Source organism: Felis catus, chromosome D2, assembly GCF_018350175.1.
Source record: "Felis catus isolate Fca126 chromosome D2, F.catus_Fca126_mat1.0, whole genome shotgun sequence".
In the NCBI taxonomy this organism is placed as follows: domain Eukaryota; kingdom Metazoa; phylum Chordata; class Mammalia; order Carnivora; family Felidae; genus Felis; species Felis catus.
This window is the reverse complement of record NC_058378.1, coordinates 11,220,235-11,240,593: the sequence shown is the minus strand read 5'-3', so window position 1 is coordinate 11,240,593 and position 20,359 is coordinate 11,220,235. Positions and strand designations below refer to the sequence as shown.

At 37.9% G+C, this 20,359-nt stretch overlaps 1 protein-coding gene across 9 annotated transcripts in view; it reads left to right on the top strand.

The window, feature by feature from the left end:
- Positions 1-20,359, top strand: part of RYR2 (ryanodine receptor 2) — a 757,942-nt gene that overhangs the window by 672,540 nt on the left and 65,043 nt on the right. For 5 of the 9 annotated variants that reach the window (XM_023240360.2, XM_023240365.2, XM_023240363.2 and 2 more), the window contains 5 exons: positions 5,276-5,375; positions 6,836-6,915; positions 10,429-10,505; positions 11,296-11,369; positions 19,996-20,028. In XM_023240360.2, coding sequence (XP_023096128.2) covers positions 5,276-5,375; positions 6,836-6,915; positions 10,429-10,505; positions 11,296-11,369; positions 19,996-20,028 — 364 coding nt within the window. The remainder of the gene's footprint in view (positions 1-5,275; positions 5,376-6,835; positions 6,916-10,428; positions 10,506-11,295; positions 11,370-19,995; positions 20,029-20,359) is intronic. The other 4 variants (XM_023240368.2, XM_023240367.2, XM_023240364.2 and 1 more) reach the window with 1 other exon arrangement.

The following is a 20,359-nucleotide window of genomic DNA, read 5'->3' as shown; positions in this document are numbered from 1 at the left end:
AGGATAAGTACCCAGAGTCTGGAATAACAGAAGGACTGTGTATCCTTAAGACAGTCTCCAGAAAAAGCCCTCTCTCAGATGAACAGGTAATATTCAAGACTGTATCGAGTACATCTGTTTCTCAAGAGTTGATCTGGGGAAGGATCAGTAATCATTTGTGAAAACTTAGAATTATAGACCCTTAAAACAACTAGCACTGAGAGAAGTCAAAACCCAGATAATGAGTTGTCATCCATTCTATGATAAAATGTATTCTAACTTCTCCCTTTTCCCATGAATTTTTCCAACACTCTGGGACCTTCATGATCTAACCATACCTCCATATTATTAGAGACTGCCAATCACCTTATTTTTCTTGTTCTCTCTTTCATCAGGCTAGTGGGACTGCATAGCATTCAAGGCACTATTTGATGCTTTCTGTATTCAAGGCACTATTTGATGCTTTTAAGGCTTAAGCAACCAAATGGGTAAATGAACGCTGTTCTAAATCAATTTTGTGCTCAGGAAAAACCACATTCCCTCTCATGATAACTTAATCTAACATTGCTAATTTGATACCTTCTAATTTTAGAATTGCTCATTCTCCCCACCCACCCCCCACGCCACTTTATATTTTGTTCATGGAGTTTTTGTGTGTGTGTGTGAGATGTAGTATACATTTTGCCAACAGGTCCCTGAAATAGATAATTATTTCAATGCGGCTGGGTTTTATTGCTTCAGCATCATAGTGGTTAGTTCTAAATATGCTGAATCCAAGGGAAATAATATTTCAACAAGTATGGGAGTATAAATGCTGAAGGAAGAAGTAAGCCATAGTCACACCATATAGCACATCTAAACTTCAGACCTCCAACACATTAACTGAACGACATTTCTCTGTTTTAGTGTTTCTGTCATCTCTGATCATCTATTAGTAAAAAATGTGGCATTTAAAGTTTGCTTTGGGTGAAACCATAATTTTCTTTTTCTTCATTTTTCTTTTGTTGTTAAAGAGGAAACATTAGAAACTATGCCCATCCTATTGAAAAGCAGAACTTTGGAAGATTATTATACTATTCGATATTCAGCAACAAAGAGAATGGGTAATAAAGGTACAGACAGCAAATGAAATGAGCTAAAAACCACAATTTGAGAATGAGAATTTGTACGTGTATAATTCTTTGACCAGGTACCGAAAATGGACGAAAAGAGACGTCCACATTGCACTAGCTTTGTAGCTCTTCACATGAAAAGATAGCATTTGTAAAATTTCAGATCAGTTGTACATGCTACCTGACACCACATTGTTTAGTTCTGCAATTCATTCCACACATTTTCTTGAACACCTGTGATGTGCAGGGAACGTTACTGGATCTGTAGTATATGAATCCTTGTGGTTAAAACAGGCAGACAAGTCTCTTAGCCCCTGGTCTCATGGAGGTTTTCTTCTAGGAAACTCCATATACATTCATTTTTTAAGAAATTAAATTTAAAATTTATAAATGTGGGGGGGCCATTGTTATTAGACCGAGTTAGAATCTAAAGTGTTTTCCTAGGACTGCAAGTCGACTCTTTATAAATGTGGCCAACCTACAGTTTCAGAAACTGGAATACTGAACAAAAATAATTGAAATGTAGAACGTGCTTCCCAGCTAGATTTTTGTTTTCCCTTAGTCGGAGTTGGCCTGTTTGTGTTGTAAACCAAAGGGTTACCATCTCACTGCCTTTTGCTCTTGCCCCCATAGTCACCCAATTGAGTCTTCTAAATTTCCGTCTTCTTTTTCTTATAATGTTGAGATTCAACATCACCTTGTAGGTTGTGACTACTTTTAAGGTGCCAAATAAGAATAGGTAAGGTTGACATTATGAAATTATGGGAAATATTTATAGAAAGAGTTCAGCTCCTAGAAAACTCTGAACTAGCCTCTACATGCAGCTGAAGAGGAAAACATTATGAAAACCTTTTCGGCAGTTGCTGAATGCTTGGAAATGCAAAGAGAAAAAACAAAAAAAGGCAAGCCAACTGGGCTCCTGTGGCGTTATGTACTGACTGCAGCTGGGATGTCCACGCGGTCCCAAATGCCCACATAACCGGGGAGGGTCCGTCAGTTTCAGTGTAAAAGTTTTGCTCTCAAAAGGCTGACCTACTTTAAAATATCTTTCATCTCCATCATAGGGATAAACTATTTTCTCCATCAAGAAGCAAGGGGCAGTTGTAATTTTTTTTTTTTAAGTTCCATATTTTTCTCCTATAAGACAAGTTGTTGAAGAACTGAATGGGTGATTTTTTTCTTCAGACCTTTCGATTCCCCTCCCCTCCCCCCCCAACAAATGCTAAACGCAAGGCACTCTAGGAAAAAATGGAAGAATCTTAATATTTTATTACAAACTTCAGTCATACTAAATGCAGTCATGATGTTGAATACTTTCATTCAATGCCTGCTATTTGATCATGGGTCTGATTTATTACCACTATTGACCTTGAAAAGGTTCATAGCAATCTTCTGAGGAAAACAGCTGGTAATTCCTGGTTGCTCTTGGTAATCAGAACTTTTTGCCTAGGGGAAAATTGAAACTTTGGACCTCCTCCTCCCCTCAACCTTCTTTTGTAACCTTAGAATGAATGATTTAGAGACTGAACTTAAAGTAGAAGGTATAACGTTTATTTAAGACTCAGTGGCAGTTTAGGCAGAATCTGGGATGGGACAGGACGCTACTCTTAAAAAGATGCTTTAAAAAGCTACTTTTAGGGTACTGTTTCCCTGAGTAAAATTCTTTAAAAAGACCTATCTTCAGTTTTCTTAGAAAAACTAATCTGCAGTGAGGTTGAAATGAAATAATTTTCTTTCTTTCCACATAATCCATCATTTTATTGTCTGAAAACTTCCGGGTTTAGCTTTCAAGGTTTTATTTTATTACACTGTGATAAAATTTCCAATGGAGGGATTAAATTACATACCCAGGAAGCACTTCTCAAAGGACAAAGTACCAGAAAGAAATAATATTAAATATCTTCCGAAGAGAAAGCCTCCAACTCAATCTGACAAAGAAGAAATTCAAGCCTAGAGGTTGACCTGATCCCTCCTTATGAAGTATGGCTTTCCTGCTTCTAGATCAGTATATCTTTTTTAGGTCAGTAGTTTTATCAGATGAATCATCATCTCCCCTGAAGTATTTATTAATATTGAAATTTAGATGCTGTGTGAGAAAAATGAGGGTGATCTCTGCCCAGGGAGGTTTTTTTTTTTTTTTTTTTTTTTAAGAAGGCAATTGAATATTCTCTGTCTCTTGATCCTCTGACCTTCATCCATCAGGCGCGATTTCAGTTACTGCAGAGGATACCAGGATCTAGAATGTATTGTGCAAACTGTTCTGGCAGATCTTCGAGCTGGTCCACCTACTTTTGTAGCACAAACAGCAAAGGGTTTTCTATTTTTTGTTCGTTTGCTTTTTCCCCCCTCAAGAATAGATGGCATGCTGCTATCTTCTGTCTTCTTTGGGTTTTTCCTGATGACTGTCTTCATACAGTTTATTGGGTTAGTAGAAGAATCAGTCTTTCTAACTCCCTTGCCTCTTTAGTAGATGAAAATGCTAGGGTGGTTCCTTAGGCCAATAATGTCTTACCGCTGTCTTACTGAAAAAGTCTTCCACGAAAGGAATTGGTTACACTGGGAAGCACAAGTGCAGAGTTCGGGAAGAACGTGAAAGATTGTTGGGTCTAAAAGGAGGGATCAAATGTTGCTGTGACCAATTTTAGACCACACCTGAAGAGCAGGCGAAAGGGTCTTTCAGTTTTTCTGAAACTGTGTTGTAATGACAATATGGTTTTGTGTGTCTGTGTGGTTTTGTTTTCGTTTTGTTCTTGACTTTGCAGGAAGAGGTTTAAACATGAAGGCAACCCTTTTAGATGTTAGCATGGCTATACATATGAAGCAAAGCTGCCTTTTTTTTTCTTTTCTCTGCTTCCATTTAGACCTATCACATAATTTAAGAAAAAAAATAAAACGTTAACCACAGGACCTCTAACTATAGTGTGAAAAAAAACCCTGATCAATTTTGTTTTCGCAGCACGATATTATCAAAGATTTAAGAAACAAATTTGCCAGCCTCGGCGAGAACTCTCTGGTAACAGCATAAATGTCTGTGTTGGTTGCTTTTGATTTGAAGGTTTCTTTTTTTTTCATTTGTTTGAGCCCATTTCTTCCCCCCCTCCTCCTTTTAGTTTACTTTCTTTTTCATATTCTGTAACTAGCAAGCCTTCATTTTTTAAACCTCTTCCATCTTCCTGTGTCTATTTTCCGTACTTTGGATGGAAAGTTTATGGCAGCAAACTGTCACTCTGGCTACTTCTGCTGCGGCTCTTCCTGCTCTTAGGTCATATATGTTTTGGCCGTTGTGTTTATGGACATGATACTAATTGACCGTTTCATGTCCCATTGACTAAGCTTCTCTACCACGCCATTTGATGGACTCGCTGTCCTAGGGCTCTATGCAACTTCCATTTTGCAACTTATACTGCTTAGTTCCGTCTCAATTCTCCAGCGAACTGGATAGCTCAAGTGAATGATCCTACCAGTCTTGAACTTGCTGTGCCTTTATATTTTATTTTTATTTTCTTCTTTATGTTTTCAGTGGTAGTCTCAGTGGAAAAGAACCAAACCCCAGCCATTGCTCGAGCAGCACCATGCAGTATCGTTTGTTACCACCCGAGAATACAAAATATAAAGGCACATTGCTTCTTTTATTCTTGGGGGGGGGGGGTGACCGGGGAGATGCGTATCATAAGTCCGCTACTTAGTTGAAGCCTACCTTTTTTATTCATATCCGCTTTCAATTTCGCTTAAACTCCAACACGTCTCAGTTCATGTTTTCCTGTCATTTAGTGATAACTTGCAACTCGAGCCATTTGCTGAGCAGTATCAAGTTATGGCCATGGCATGGGAGATGATTAAAAACGTGACAGACTTCTGCACAAATGTATCGTTCAGAAAGTGCACGTTTCAGTGATGAAGTTCAGTACTTCAAAACTGTGATACAGGCTTTGGACTAATCAAACAATTAAAATTGAGAAAATCCATCCGGATAAGCCAGTACCAAAAGTATACCAAGAAAAATATAAAGGGCAAAACCGAGAGTTGAATATTGTTAACATCTGTTGAATAACATTGTTGGTGTTGAAATGGTCCATGATGTTGTCATAGAGCCCATACATGAAGAGATGACTGAAAATATGGTCTGTAGAAAGCTGCTGTGCTTCATGACAGCCGCAACATAAACGGTTGGGATTTGTGTTCAGGAAAAAGAAATGGAGAAGCAGAAGCTTCTGTACCAGCAAGCCAGGCTCCATGACCGCGGGGCTGCTGAGATGGTGCTACAGACCATCAGTGCCAGCAAAGGTGAGGCTCGCTGCTCCCTCACACCCCTTCAGTCTCTCGGAGCACCCCTCTTTAACTCCTCCTGACTTATCTAGTCCCTGAATCTCTTGTTCATCCCTAGGTCAGGTGACTTCAGAAATGCAGGCTCTCCTCAACCCAGTCCAATGTGGATTTTTTTTTTCAGAATCTTATTCAAATATTTATTTTATTGCTGGTCCTTAAGGTTTGGAAATTCTGTCGTGACACAGTAAATCAGGGGTGGGTCAGTGTTTTCTGTGAGAGGCCAGATAGTAAATATTTTCGGCTTTCCTGGCCGTGGGTCTCTGTCACAACCCTTCGACTCTGCCGTAGCAGCATGGAAGCAGCCAGAGACAATATGTAAACAAGCCGTGTGGCTGAGTTCTAATAAAACTTTATTAAACACCCCTCTCCCAGATCACTGAGGTATTTATTTCTATTATTCTATTATTATTTCTATTTCTGTTATTTTTATTATTGTATTTCTAAGATAAGTAGAGGTGGATAATGTAAAAGTAAAATAGACTAAGGGTAGACAACTGGTTGGATTTAAATTTTTATCGTTATTGGGGCACCTGGCTGTCTCAGTCCATAGAGCATGTGACTCTTGATCTCAGGATTATGAGTTTGAGCCCCATGTTGGGTGTAGAGATTACTAAAAATATAAATGAATAAATTTTGTCATTATTATTTGAGTGACTTACTTCAAATTAGGCAGTCACCCTAATAAAGCAATACTATAAACATAGTAAGATAAAAAGTGCTAAAATGAAAATTATAAAAGTTGTTCAAACATAATATGGAAGGGAGAGGGAGTGCCTGGGAGGCTCAGTCATTTGAGCACCTGACTCTTGATTTTGGCTTAGGTCATGATCCCAAGGTTGTGGGATTGAGCCCTGCATTGGAGCCTGCTTGGGATTCATTCATTCATTCATTTCTCTCTCTCTCTCTCTCTCTCTTCCTTTGCCCCTCTCCTCTGCTTCTGTGTGCTCTCTCTCAAATATCAAATAATAATTATATATATATATATATATATATATATATATATATATATATATATATATGAGAGAGAGAGAGAGAGGAGAGAAGGAGAGAGAGGAATTTTCCTTAAAATTCTAGGTAGCCCTTATTTTTTCAATATTACTTTAATATGCACAATTAGTTTTAAATCTTGACAGTTTTAGGTGTATTTAAAAATAAGTTGTTTCTGTTTTTTTCTTCAATGTCCTCATCTAGTTTCAATTCTTGGATAAATTCCACAAGATTGAGTAAAAACACTGCTGGCAAAATAAGCATTATTACTCGTTTAGTATTTTTGGACTTGTAAGTCAGTCTGTCCTACTCCATTATACAGATTTGTAGGGGGAGGGTGATAATAATTTTAAAAGTATACGTTTTGAGACAGAAATGGTTAATGAAGTGGGTGAAATGATATAAGGAACGCCATTTTTTATATTTTGAAGGTGATACTGGACCAATGGTAGCGGCGACTTTGAAACTTGGAATTGCAATCTTAAATGGCGGGAACTCCACAGTTCAGCAGGTAAGATCTTGAAGCCATCCACAGAATGTACTCTTCAAACAGAGGGACCCTCTTGTCATCCCATTGAGTTATTTTAGTCATCCTAAAAGCAATACTGGTTGTACAATTTTTCATTTCTGTGTAAAATAATGCCTTTATTTCATGGCCATCAGTCCCAGGATTCAAACATGTAGATAGCACCCTGCCATGTGGGGCACTGACTCTCTTGAGAAGTCCTATCACATGGTGTGCAACTGCATTTCATGTGAACTAGCATAAAATGGTTTGTTTTAATAGTGGGGGGAAAAGTTAATATTCTTACCTCAGGAGCCTAGTTTGGTGATATGTTTTACAGTGTTACATGTCTTACAAGTTGATTCTCAGGATTTTGTCGTATATTTGGTGAGAAGCCTATGTCTTGGTTAACATGGAAACAGAATACACTGTTTAAAATATTTTTTAGTTGTAATTACAGTCTCCCAGGGCATGAAAAAAACCTCTTCCCAGCCAAGTTTTGTAGCTATGCCCTGTTAAGAAGTTAGACATGATCTGGGCTGAATTTTAGTGACTTCAATCAGTTACGACAAAGGATATAATCTCTATATCCCACTGAAGGCCAAGGTCTGTGAGTTTGTTAGAATCAGAATGTTTGAGTGATTTAAAAACTCTCAGAAACAGACTGTCACAGGCTCTGTACTGCACACCCCTGGGGACACTACTCACATGGCCTACAGTTGTGGCCGTGAGCTCAGAAAGAATTCTTACGCTAATTGAAGAACAGCAAAACAAAACATGAGTTAAGCAGACTGTATTATTCTAAAACTAACATTGATCTCGTATTTTTCTATACTGGCTTCTATATGAGAAAAAACAGTTTATGAACACGGAACTAATAATTATTCTTTCTTGGGTAAGTTTTGGCGAGGCAGGGAAAGTGCTACCCTGTTGGAAGGAAAGAAGGCTAGTGAAAACCTTGGAATCTTTGACTTCAGGTTTCTGGGAGCCCCAGAAACATGACAGTGGGACAAAGCCCTGTATATGTTCCCAGAAGATCTTTGAGTCTAAGGAAAGCAGAGAAAATTTGAAGGTTGCCTTTTGGGTTGGTGAAGTTTGGGACTAGGTTAAGTTGGCAACCCAGAATAGCTGAAAAATTCGTTTGTACACTTTCCTCAAATTGTGTACTCTATTTTTTTTTCCTCCTGCAAATATAATCATTATATTTTTGGACTGGAGGAGTACATAATGTCATCTGGGGTGCTTAACTTTTTCTTTTTAATGCCTCTGACAGCTTAGTGAAGCGTCTGGACTCCTCTTGGTTTGACTTTTTAAAATCACAAAGTAAAACTGCACCGTTTCTAAGAGAAACCAAAAATACTGAAATGTGGTTTTCAGAGCATTATAAACACATTTTTTAGCAAATTCATTTGTGCTTCTTTATGAACTCCTTAAATGAAAGATGTAGTACTTGGTCTAATTATTGAGAAGAAATGGTTCGTCCAGGTGATGTGAGATGAAAATCTCTGGAATTTCTATTGGTGACACCGTCAGAGTTACTGCTAATCTGACCTGTGTTTGTTGCTTACATTAATAGTTGAATGGAATGCTAAGTTTCCATCACAGCTTCGTGAAAATAATGATGTCTATTTTTCCCCCATCCAATTTACAGATGTCCCGTTTTCATTTCTATAGTAAATGACTACATGATGTGAAAAAAAAGAAAATCTAAAGAAAATCTATTTAATCTATTTAATCTCCCCATAATAGTTAACAAATTCCCCTTGCTTTATGTTTTACTTTAAAAGTTCTTAATGATGTAGCATTTAGATTCAGAAATCCTTGGAGTCAGAAGTAGCCGTGAGAAATCATATAATATATGCACTTCCTGTCTATCCAGGCCTTTTCTTTTTTTCTGTAAACCTTCAGGTACATATTCTACCGCCCCGCTTTAATTCTCTGAGCTACATTGCTTGTGTTTAAAAGATCCAGGAATTAATAAGTGCTACACGTTTTATTAGACCAGTAAGTTATCACACTCCCCACAAAATGGCTAGGTGTTTCATGTTCCTATTTTTATGTATGTGTACCTACATACATACATATGCATATACTGTGTGTATGTGTGTGTGTGTGCATGTGCACAGCCTTGACGTATTTGGTAGCTGTTAGTCAAATCTTGGGGGGAAGATGACTACCAAAACTTACTGTTCGGCTAAGTCCCTTTCAGACAACACTGGTGATAGCAATTATTCACTTCTATTCAAGATTCAGAGAAGAGCAGTATCTTTGTTTTCTTGAAACCTTTGGTGTGCCTTCTATCATTTTATCATCTTGTATGTACTTCTTGTTTGAAACTTCCAACACTTACTTCATCCACATTGAAAATAGCTGTTTCATTTTAGTATATAATAATAAGTTAAGGGGCACCTGGGTGGCTCCGTTGCTTAAGCGTCTGACTTTGGCCCGGGTCATGATCTCAGGGTTCATGGGTTCGAGCCCCAGGTAGGGCTCTGTGCTGACAGCTCAGAGCCTGGAGCCTGCTTCCGACTCTCTGTCTGCCTCCCTCTGCCCCTCCTCTATTCATGCTCAGTCTCTGTCTGTCAAAAGGAAATAAATGTTAAAACAAAAAACAAAACAACAACAACAAGAGTTAGGAGGGTGGAGCCATGTACTGCTTTAGCATTTTTTACGTTTGTGTTTCATCACAATTTTGGGCACAGAGACTGGACATCATTCTGACAAGAGAAGAGACATTTAGTGGTCAGATGATTGCTACCATTGCTTGGGTTTAGAGACCATGAAAATGGAAACTAAATTTCTGTCTTATACACATAGGTCTATAATAGACAAATAATGTCTTATAGACAGTAGCATATGGTAGTCACACCGCATGGATTATAATGCCCTTTAAGAAACTCAGCTTTTGGGGCGCCCGGATGGCTCAGTCGGTTAAGCGGCCGACTTCCGTTCGGGTCATGATCTCGTGGTCCGTGAGTTCGAGCCCCACGTTGGGCTCTGTGCTGACAGCTCAGAGCCTGGGGCCTGTTTCGGATTCTGTGTCTCCCTCTCTCTCTGACCCTCCCCCGTTCATGCTCTGTCTCTCTCTCTGTCTCAAAAATAAATAAACGTTAAAAAAAAAATAAGGAACTCAGCTTTTGTATGGCAATCTCTGACTAGCATCCAGGTGGGCCTTCTTCCCAGTAAACTTGAACTAAGTGTCTACATCTTCACATCCTTAAAGATTGACTAGAAGAGTTGAGAGTATTATTTCCATGGATATTTATGGTGCTTATGATGTTTATGTAAAGCAGCTGTCTTGTTCCAAGCCACCTGTATATACTGCCAACATTGAAACGTGCAGCTATCTCGTTTTGACGTTCTGGTCACCATGTCATGGTAAAGATGACAGTCGTTTTCCTATGCACTAATTTTTTAAAGTCTTTATTCCAGAACAAAAAGCATGTTTTTAATGTTTCTTGCTTAACAAAAAATAAGCTTTGTGTTCAGTGGCCGTGTGGTTTGTATATTTACCCGTAGAAAATGCTTGACTATCTCAAGGAGAAGAAGGACGTGGGTTTCTTTCAGAGCCTTGCCGGCCTGATGCAGTCGTGCAGGTAAGCCCACTCCTTCCTTGTTCCGGCTCTACTAAGTGGTTGTGTCTTTCAAGGTGTTTGTTTAACATTACTGGCAGTAATTCTACACAGAATATTTTTTAGTGATTCAGTACACGTCAAAGTAGGACAATTGATGGTGCCTTCTTTCCTGCCTTGTTGTTAGGTGTTAGTAATGTCGTAATTGCTAACTTACTCAGCGTTAGTAATGTCTTTTAATAGTCTTCCCTATTCTTAAAAAGGGACCTTGGAGAATTAACGCATATGCTGCACACTTGAAAATGAGCAGTGTGTGCATTTTAAAAGAGAAAAAGGGAAATTCTAATTAGTTTTCTTTGGGAGCTTGTGGACCACTTCTCATTTTCCCTAAACAAATGATCCCTAACCTCATTTATGGTCATCATTTTCTATTTTTTGCAGTATTTAAAATCACTCAGACAGCACCTGACAAAGGAATCTGACAGATAGTTAGTGTAATAAGCTATTCCTTCTGGGAAAACATGATTATTATAATTACATTTCAGTGTGTCTGCTAACATTACAATGTACTCCCAAAGTCGAAACCCATTAATGCCTTCTGTTTGCCTCGCCCACGGATCATTTCATTGCAGGCCCTGGGGAGGGACTGGGCTGCTCCTGGGAAAATATGGTTGGTAGACATTGAATTGGGGTATGTCTTCAGGGTATGTTAATATTTGGTTCACATTTCATGATATAGAACTTGTACACATTTGCTCTCCTGAAGAAAGAAAATTTTCTCGTCCTCTAAGCGTTTTTCTCCCTGCTATTGTAGCGTCCTCGACCTCAATGCATTTGAGCGGCAGAACAAAGCTGAAGGACTTGGAATGGTCACCGAAGAAGGATCAGGTATCAGTCACTTAAACTAAAAGGGTCACCTGTCCCCTCTCCCCCCCCTTTCCCGAGATGAGTCAGTTACCAATTATCTTTGCAAAACAGAGAGATGTAGGGTTATTTTTACATGGCCAAAATGCTTATGTGACTCATTTAAAAGTTCACAATTGGGCACTCACTCAAATCATACCCAAAACCCAACTTTCCCAGTTGACCGTTAACTCCTTTTTTGTTCCAGACCTATTAGAATTGGCCTTTCCCCTAGTTGGTTAGTAGATCAAGATCCCTTACAAGAGAATCATCTGTGAAATTATAAAGCATATGGATGAACCAAATTAGAGGATATTGGACTTTTTTTGGCCACTTTGGCAAACTGCCAAACCTTCAGATTCTTTGGTCTCCTTAGGAAAGTGACACTTTGAGATCCTCCGATGGACCACTATTCCGACAGTCTCCTCCCTTATAGCACAGATATCTTTGTATCTCATGCATCCCTATGTCTTCACAAGTCCAAATTTGATGAAAGAAATTAAGGAGTAATTCTTAATGTTAAAATAATTCTGATCACTTAATTTACATGCACACAAATATAATGACTCACATAATCTTAGACTTTTTTCTCTGTAAATAGATGTGTGTATAAACTAGAAAAATTAGTATATACTATAGTGAAAGCAGAAATAAGTATTGCTGCACATTCGTTTTTAGTATTAGGAAAAAAATCGTCAATATTTTTTGTCTTGATTTGTTTTTGTTCTTTTGTGTTTGACATTTTTTCAATTAATTTAGTTTCAATGAGGCCCTGTGTGTTGATCTGTTTTTGTTTGTTTGGTCTAGTTTGCAGTGGTCAGATTATCAATGCATTAGTTTTGGCACATCGGATCTTTGATAAAACTAATCTTGTTGCAAAAACTAAATTTTTCTTTTTGCAAAAACTAAATTTTATCCTATCTGCCATTTGCAGTCTGCTTACCTTTCTGAAATATTTTAGAATTAACTAATCTCTCTTATTTCTGCATATTTTTGTTTTCCCATTAGGTAAAAGGATTAGCTGCGTATTTCTTACTGTTTTTTAAGAATTATCAATGATAGGGGCGCCTGGGTGGCTCAGTTGGTTAAGCGTCCGACTTCGGCTCACGTCATGATCTCACGGTTCGTGAGTTCGAGCCCCGTGTCAGGCTCTGTGCTGAAAACTCAGACCCTGGAGCCTGCTTCAGATTCCTGCCTTCCTATGTCTGTCCCTCCCCTGCTTGCACTCTCTCTCTCTCTCTCAAAAGTAAAGAAACCCTGAAAAAAATTAAAAAAAAATTATCAGTTATACATATTCTAATGCTGCTGCTACACTACAGCTCCTGTGTGCTTTTATTTTCTTGTTGACATTTGAATGTATAGATTCCACCACCCAGAATTAGTCCTACAGTTACCTGTGTAAGCTACTTTTAAGAAAAAATTGCCAGCAGCACTGTAAACTTATTTAAATTTTCTGAAATGAATATCCAGCCAAATCTCTTGATGACTTAGGTTTATGTCAACAGTGAAAACACTGGCCCGAGGGCCCCATCCAGAGAACTCAGAGCCCCTACAAATCTCAGAGCCCGTTAACCTGCCTGCCTCTAGAGTCTCCAGGAAGCCTGGGCATCTCCCATTAGCTGTAAAGTGCCTAAAAGGGATGAATTCTCTGTCCAAAGTGGAACTTCCTGTCTCGGAGTTAGAAATCAGTTTCATTTTTCCCTGCAATTATTACCTGATGTTCCAGAGGCTCTGAACACAATTGCATTCATCATTCTTTGCCATTGTTCATATCCGCGCAGGAATAGTGGCTATGCAAGGTTAGCTTTACAGGGTCTCCTACCCTTCGTCAACCAGCTACGGATTGGAATGACATTCGTGAGTCCCGAATCAGAAATAGCTGGGTGAGAATGACCATTCTGATGCGAGAATTAGTCACATTTGTCAGTAGGAGGTTGATTTGATTTGTTTATTCTTTTTCAACACACACAAATAATTGCCCAAACTGATTAACACGTTTTCTATTGTATTTCCTTACAAACAGCAAGACAAAACCAACATCTCAACTTATTTTTTCCCCGTTTCCTTTTCTTTCACCTGTAAATGTACTGTCCTCCTTTCCTCAGCCATCACACATGAGCGTGGTAATTATTACAAATGATCTGCCTTTTATTTATTTGCTCCTTCATTTGTTTTTAGCTTTGTGTACAGTCTTGACAGTGAAAGTTTTTTTGTGCATTGTTTTCCCTTTGGTAGACTGTTGAACGAATAGATGATTTAATTTCCATCATTATGCATCCTTTTATTTATAGAACTTATATACCAAGCTTTCCTTTTTCTCTCCATGAGGATGTTCAGTTATGAACATATTAGACCAAAAGGGTCAAGAATTTAAGTTACGTTTTCGGATTCGTTTCGTTCTGTTTCGTTCGTTTAAAAAAAATTCTGATGGACCCAGTGTTTGCAACTGTCGTGTAAACGAATGAACCATAGATGTGTGCAGTGGTCTCTCTGTGGCGTTTCTGTCTCGGACGTTCTGTGGCTTTATGGCTGCACCAATGGGTGCATGGGAAATCAGTGGTGATCCGGAGGCACTGTGTCCTGCTGAGTCTCCTCTTGGCCAGCGGGTTCTGCCAGTTCCCTTCCAATTATTGGGAGATCTACAGAGTTTTTTTTCTATTCCTTTGAAAACACCACACATTAAAAACCTTTCTAACATAAAAACTGTGTTTTCATTCTTGAGACCCAATTTGAAGAAGCAGTAGCAAACTAATAACAAAGATGGCATTGGTATTTCAAAGTAGTTTCTAAAAGACATTATAGGCAGTGGTAATAAAAGAGGGATGAGATTTTTGAGGAGTACCTGGAACGTCAGCACGGCTTTAGAGATTAAATTGTGCTTTCTCAGTACACATTCTTGCCTTAATCAGGACGCCTGTTAGAACACATGACGGCAATTCATTCACTCTATGAATAATTATACTACCTCCCAGATTAAGAATACCTATAGCAACTCTATCTTTTGGCATATTTAAACAATTTCTGTGACATGCCCATTTTTTTACGGGTCTACAGAAGTCAAGAAAAGTTTGTACCCTCATAAGGAGAGGGAAAATCAATCATCCCTCTCAGAATTCATAGAGAAAGCTGAAAACTCCCCATCTGTTAGTGATGTTGTAGCTTTAAAGCCTGAGACCCATGCAGTATAATAAACTCAACACTGAGAAGACAATCTGATGAGTTAAATTTTCTGCATCCCAACCACCTGTCTCTAATAGGCTAAACCTCTTCCTGATGATGATAAAATGGCTGTCAATTATATAGCCATGGAAAATGTCTAACTGAAATGCAACTTTTTGAAACCTACAACCACCAGTAAGGTATTGTCCCCAGTTTATAGGTATGGAGACTGAGGGGTGGAAAGGCTACATGGTTTGTCCAGGATCACACAGTGAAGTGACAGGGTCAAGACTGAAATGCAGGCTCTCTGCCTCCCACTGTTACCAATTTCATGAGCCAATCCCTTAGCCCCATCTTTTAATACCTTCCGGGGGCTTGTTTTATATTCACCATATCAGCTTAGGTGGTATTTTTTGCTTCTTATTGCTTTTTACTCTCTTTAAAGACACAAATCTCTTGCCAGTCTTTACATTCACTGTTGAAGTTTTAAAATCACTTTGGAACTTTTATGGTTTTATATGATATTCCTAAACCGGTATTGAGATACCATTAGGAAATATGTGCCTTTTTGAGGTTTGTATATAAGGATTTCATACGATTTAATATTTATTCCTGTTCCTACCATTGTTACTGCCATGAAAGTTTGCCAGTATTTCTGTCCCTTCTTAGTAAATTTCCCCCTTTCCTGCAAAAGCCTGGACTTCCCATTTGTTAAAAAAAAAACGCAGTTTTCTTTGGCAAGTGTGTTGTTAGACTTGTGATGTGTTCAATGTTGTCTTCTCTGCATAAGTTTTTAATCACGTGTTTTCTTTTAACGTATAATGAAGTTCAAAACCAAAAACCTTATGAATATTTAAAATTTCATTCCATCCTTGGATTTTTTTTTTCTCAGAACCATTTAACCTCATTACTAAGTCATTATGAGCTTGAAAGTGCAATTTTTCTTCTTTCCCACTTCTTGGAGTGTTGTAGAAGATACTTCATTTTATTTTTTGATCATTTTGTAGCAGCCCTAGACTTCATCAACAAGATTAAATTTTGAAGCTGATACAGTCCTCAGAATTTTTTTTTTATTTTTTTGAACATTTTATATAAAACAACTAACATTTCACCTTTCTAAATTTCCATCTGCACTTGGTAATGCGCTGAATTGAGGTTCTTACTCGGGATACTTACACTGACCTCATCAAATTTGTATGAAAATGCAGCAAAAGAATTAATTGTTAATTAGTCAAAATGATAATTTACACAATCTCTAAGCATTGGCTATCCTAATTTTTTGTTAGTATTTTAGTGCTTAATTGTTTACTGTCTTATCTCCCGCCCCAGATTTGCAAAGTCTGACTCAAGTGTAGTTCAGCTTAGCTCTCAGTTCTGACTACACTGCTCTGCCATTCCTCTGGATCAACCTTCTTTTTGAGGAAAGCATGTGATACTAGTTCATGGCACTAAATAAATTTTCCTAACATCCTTGTACAGATTTTAAACATTGAAGCACTAATTGAAATTTGAGTGGCTATTATGTGCTAGACCTTGTCCTAGGCATTGGCGTTCTTTACGGACTCAGTGTTATGTAGATAGACATGTAAACAAATAACTTCAGAACCCATGAGCTATGTGTTATGAGTGAACTGAGTTGAAGTACTTGTCTGCCAGGCTGATGGGTTAAGTTTCACAACAGAAGTAACATATGGCCTGAAGTAGGCGTTTACCTGGTAGATGAGAAAGGCGTTGGATATGCCAATGAAAGGGAACCGCATATGCAAAGTTTAAGGTACAAAGCATGACGAAGAACATTACTGACCTAGTGTGGTTGAAGAGACGTGAACAGACTAGAGACTGGAAAGATAGTTGGTGGGAGGCTGTAAAAGGCCTTTTGTGCCATGCCAAAGAATTCATACTTTCTTTCTGAGGCCATGCAGAGCCACTACATAAGTAACACTTCAGTAGTGTTGTGTGTTGTGTGATGGCGTACCTGGCATTAAGTCCTAATGTACATTGTTCAAGCCAGTAACATTAAAGCGAACAGATTTCTCATTTCTCAGTAATGCTAGTATGCTAACTAAACACTGAGTCCTCTAACATTAGCAGCATGACTTCCTTCATGGAAGTTGGGGAGCTCTGTGGTTATATCTGATGATGGATTGAGGGGATTTTGAGAGTAGATTTTTCTCAACTGCTGTTAAAGGAGTCCATCTTTTTGTTGGGAGTGTTTTATGATTGGATTGCCGGCAACTGTCGTTGTAGGCAACAGTGTTAAAGATGGGCATTGCAGCCTGAAGGGAGGGAGATCAGTTAGGATGTTGGTTAATGGAATGGATAAAGAACAGTAAGGATTTCAGTTAGAGTAATGGGAGCTCAAAGGCATTAAGACGTTATAAGAGAAATAATCTGAGGATCACATTTGAATGCAAAGGTATGTTTCCCTCCATGACTAACATGTGCTTTAATTCTGTTATCCGTGGGACATACCTAATTTATTTCACACAGTGGTCATTTTTATTGTCTTAGGATCTGAAGTAGGAATGCATTTTATGCACTCGTGTCACATTGAGTACGTGGAATATGTAGATTATTTATCACATCCCACAGCCCATTGAAAGTCTTTATTTTAGAAACCTAGGTCTTTTGAACCTGTGCCTTCCTATCATTGAAAATTCACTTTTATTCCTATTGTGCTTTGCATGTTTCAAAGCAAATGTACTTGTCTGAGCCAATTTTATTCTCCCAATAACCCTTTGAAAATAAGGGGGTGAGGGTTAATTCCCATATCAAAGTGATGCAACAAAGGCTCAGAAAGGTGAATTGACTTTTCCAAAGCCACATATCTAGAAAATGGTTTTCTTTGGGTTCTAAAATTGATAAAAAACAAGTAGGAGTTCACAGTTTAACTAACATATAGTACATGTAGTCGGAGGTTGTTAGCCAAAGATCTGATCAGTTACTGATGTGAACTTTGTGATCCAGAAAGACCATTTGGTATTGAAATTACCTTTTTATTGCCTGTCTTTTCCATTAGACTATGAACTTCTTTGAGTTAGGGCTTGTGTCCATTAGTCATAATTATATGCCCAGGATCTCACAAGGTGCCTACCATGTAGGAGACACTTAATGAATGTTCATCGAAGTTTATTGGACTCACATCCTTTACTAGTAAATTGCTATAGGACCTCAGTCAAGCTACTTAATTTCTCAGTTGTATCCCACAAAATGGGATTCATGTCACCTGATTCATAGGATTATTATAAACCTAAAATGAAATGATAAGAAAATATATCTAGCACAATGCCTAGCACACTATAGTCACTAACTAAATGTTAATTGTGAATCCATTTTAAAAATTGTATCCGTTGTTGGTTGAATAGTAGTATAATTTAAGTGGCCACTTAAACCATTTAAGCAGTGACATTAAAATTACCCACATGGAACCAAATACCTGACTTCTCACTATTTAAAAATATTTTTAGCCTTAATCTTTCAGTTTTGCCATTATACAAAATAGGTATTTGAGTCCTCTAAAGATCACTGAGAAGAACTATTTCTTCCATGGCAGGGGCAGGGGAAAACACTCTTGAGTTCCATATAACAAGCTTTTGTAGGGAGTTCTTTGATGCAACCAGTGTTAACATTTCATGCCACTCATCCTTTTAGCTTTCCATTACTGGGGATATTGCCATGAAAAGACATTACAACAAAGAGGATCTTAGTCTTCTGATCTGTGTGTCCTAAATCAATTGTTTCTATATATCTACTCAGCATTTCACTTATTGCCTTCATTTTATCAACAATTATTGATAATTTTTAGCAAGTAATAACAATTAAACCAAGCTTTGTCTCAAGATAAGGTTATAAACGTCGAGCTAAGACCATGGGTGTTTTAGGTAGTCAATAAAAACAAACAAGCAAACATTATATACTTTTTAATGCCAATTGTGAGTAGAACAGTGGCCTTTAAAAGTGTCTTAACTTGATTAGATTTTTAAAATAGGAATTGATTTTACTGGTACCTTGCACAAATAAGGTCTAATATTATTTCCAAGTGAAATGGAGGTTTTTGAGACTCTTCTGGTCCATTAAAATTAAGATGGCTTTTTGGAAATAGAAACACTTTTAGTAAATATGTTCAAATGACTGTATTCATCACGTAGGCATGTTGTTCCCATGTATATTTAGTGGTGTTGCCACTGCTACTGATAATGTTGACCTCTCCACAATATCTAGAAATGGTCACATCAATTATGAAGAGCTAGTGAGGTAGACAGTGCCCATGTTCCCCTCGTTTCATAGATGAGAAAACTAAGGCACGAAAAACTGTCTCATCATCAGCAACAAAATTGAAACAACTCTCCCTATATTACAGTATTAGAAATCATTATCCCCTTATAATTAAAAATAAAACCCAAGGAATGTCCTTTACAGTATTCACATTTGACCGTCATGCAGCTATTACAAATAGTAATTTTAAGAACATCAGAGCACTTTCAACTACATTTTACTCCATTTCGTTGTTATTAATCTTAGTTTCCATCTTGCAATGGAATGTCTTTTGCATACATCACAAAATAGACCGTGCATCCTGTGCCTTCTGCAGACATAAAGCCACCACCCATCTCTGTTACTGTACCACTTACATGCAGCATGGGGAATGGCAGCATTTTAATCAGATAGTAACGTGTTCGTTAAGCAATAGCACCCCAGTTTATACCTCGTTGTCACCTGATGGTAAAGGAAGGCTTGACCCGCCCCCTCCCACGCTCCTCCCCTATTTTTCTGCTGTGTGCAGCGTGTCCTTTTGTAAGTTAAGTTACTTGTATGTGTTTTGGTATACAGTCGAGAAAATACCGTGCATGCCGACAGTAAATCCTTACGTTATAAATCAGTGTGCATTGCGCAGGGCATTTTCAGGAACACAGGTAGACTGTATGATATTTATTTCCTTGTTAACTTTTCTGAATACTTTCTATCAAGGGTTACTTATTCCACATGGAGTATGTGAACATTGAAAGTACATGGTTTATTGATTCAGTTTTCTAGAGAAAAGCATTTTAGATGGGCTCGCAAGGAAAGAATCAGGAAGACTGTGTAACTCATAATATTATGTTTTAAATATCATTTTAAAGACTCGTCTGATTCAAACAGTTCATGGAAAGATACTAAGTATCATAAGTGAAGAGTTTGGTTTATTAGCCTAGACTCTTCTCCCTTTCTTTCCTATCCCGTCATGAACGGAGACACTGAGGAATGGGCTTATCAGCCATGTACTGAGAGTCAAAGCAATGTGCACTTAAACTTGGATTTGCCACACAACTGATCTATATGCATGGTGATTTTAGTTTGGTCACCAAATATCATATCTTACAGGGAAACCAGTACAGTGATTTTATGTACTTTTTTTAATGTTTATATTAGTTTTCAAAATGGTTTTGCTTCCTAACCCTCCCATTATATGAAGCCTCTCACTTTGAAAGTCACAGACTGCAGACTGGTAAGTCCATCAGCTCTCTGTCATTATAATCATTCATAATTTTAGTTAAAGTAAACACATGGTCATTGCATAGTTTTCTTTCTCGGCCCAAAGTATTTCCAGTCTGAAAAGTTATTATCATTTTTTTTAAATACATAAGTACATTCATTCACTTGCCAAACGACATTTTTGTGTCATTTTGATTTCTAAGCAGCAAATTTAGATTCCAGAACATACACTCATAACGTTGACAGTTTTTCCACTGACACTCTATGCTTTCAAAATCAACTTTCATTTGTGTGGTGCTGTTTTTTCGTTTGTTTCTTTCTTTGTGTTTTTGCTTTCCAAGTAA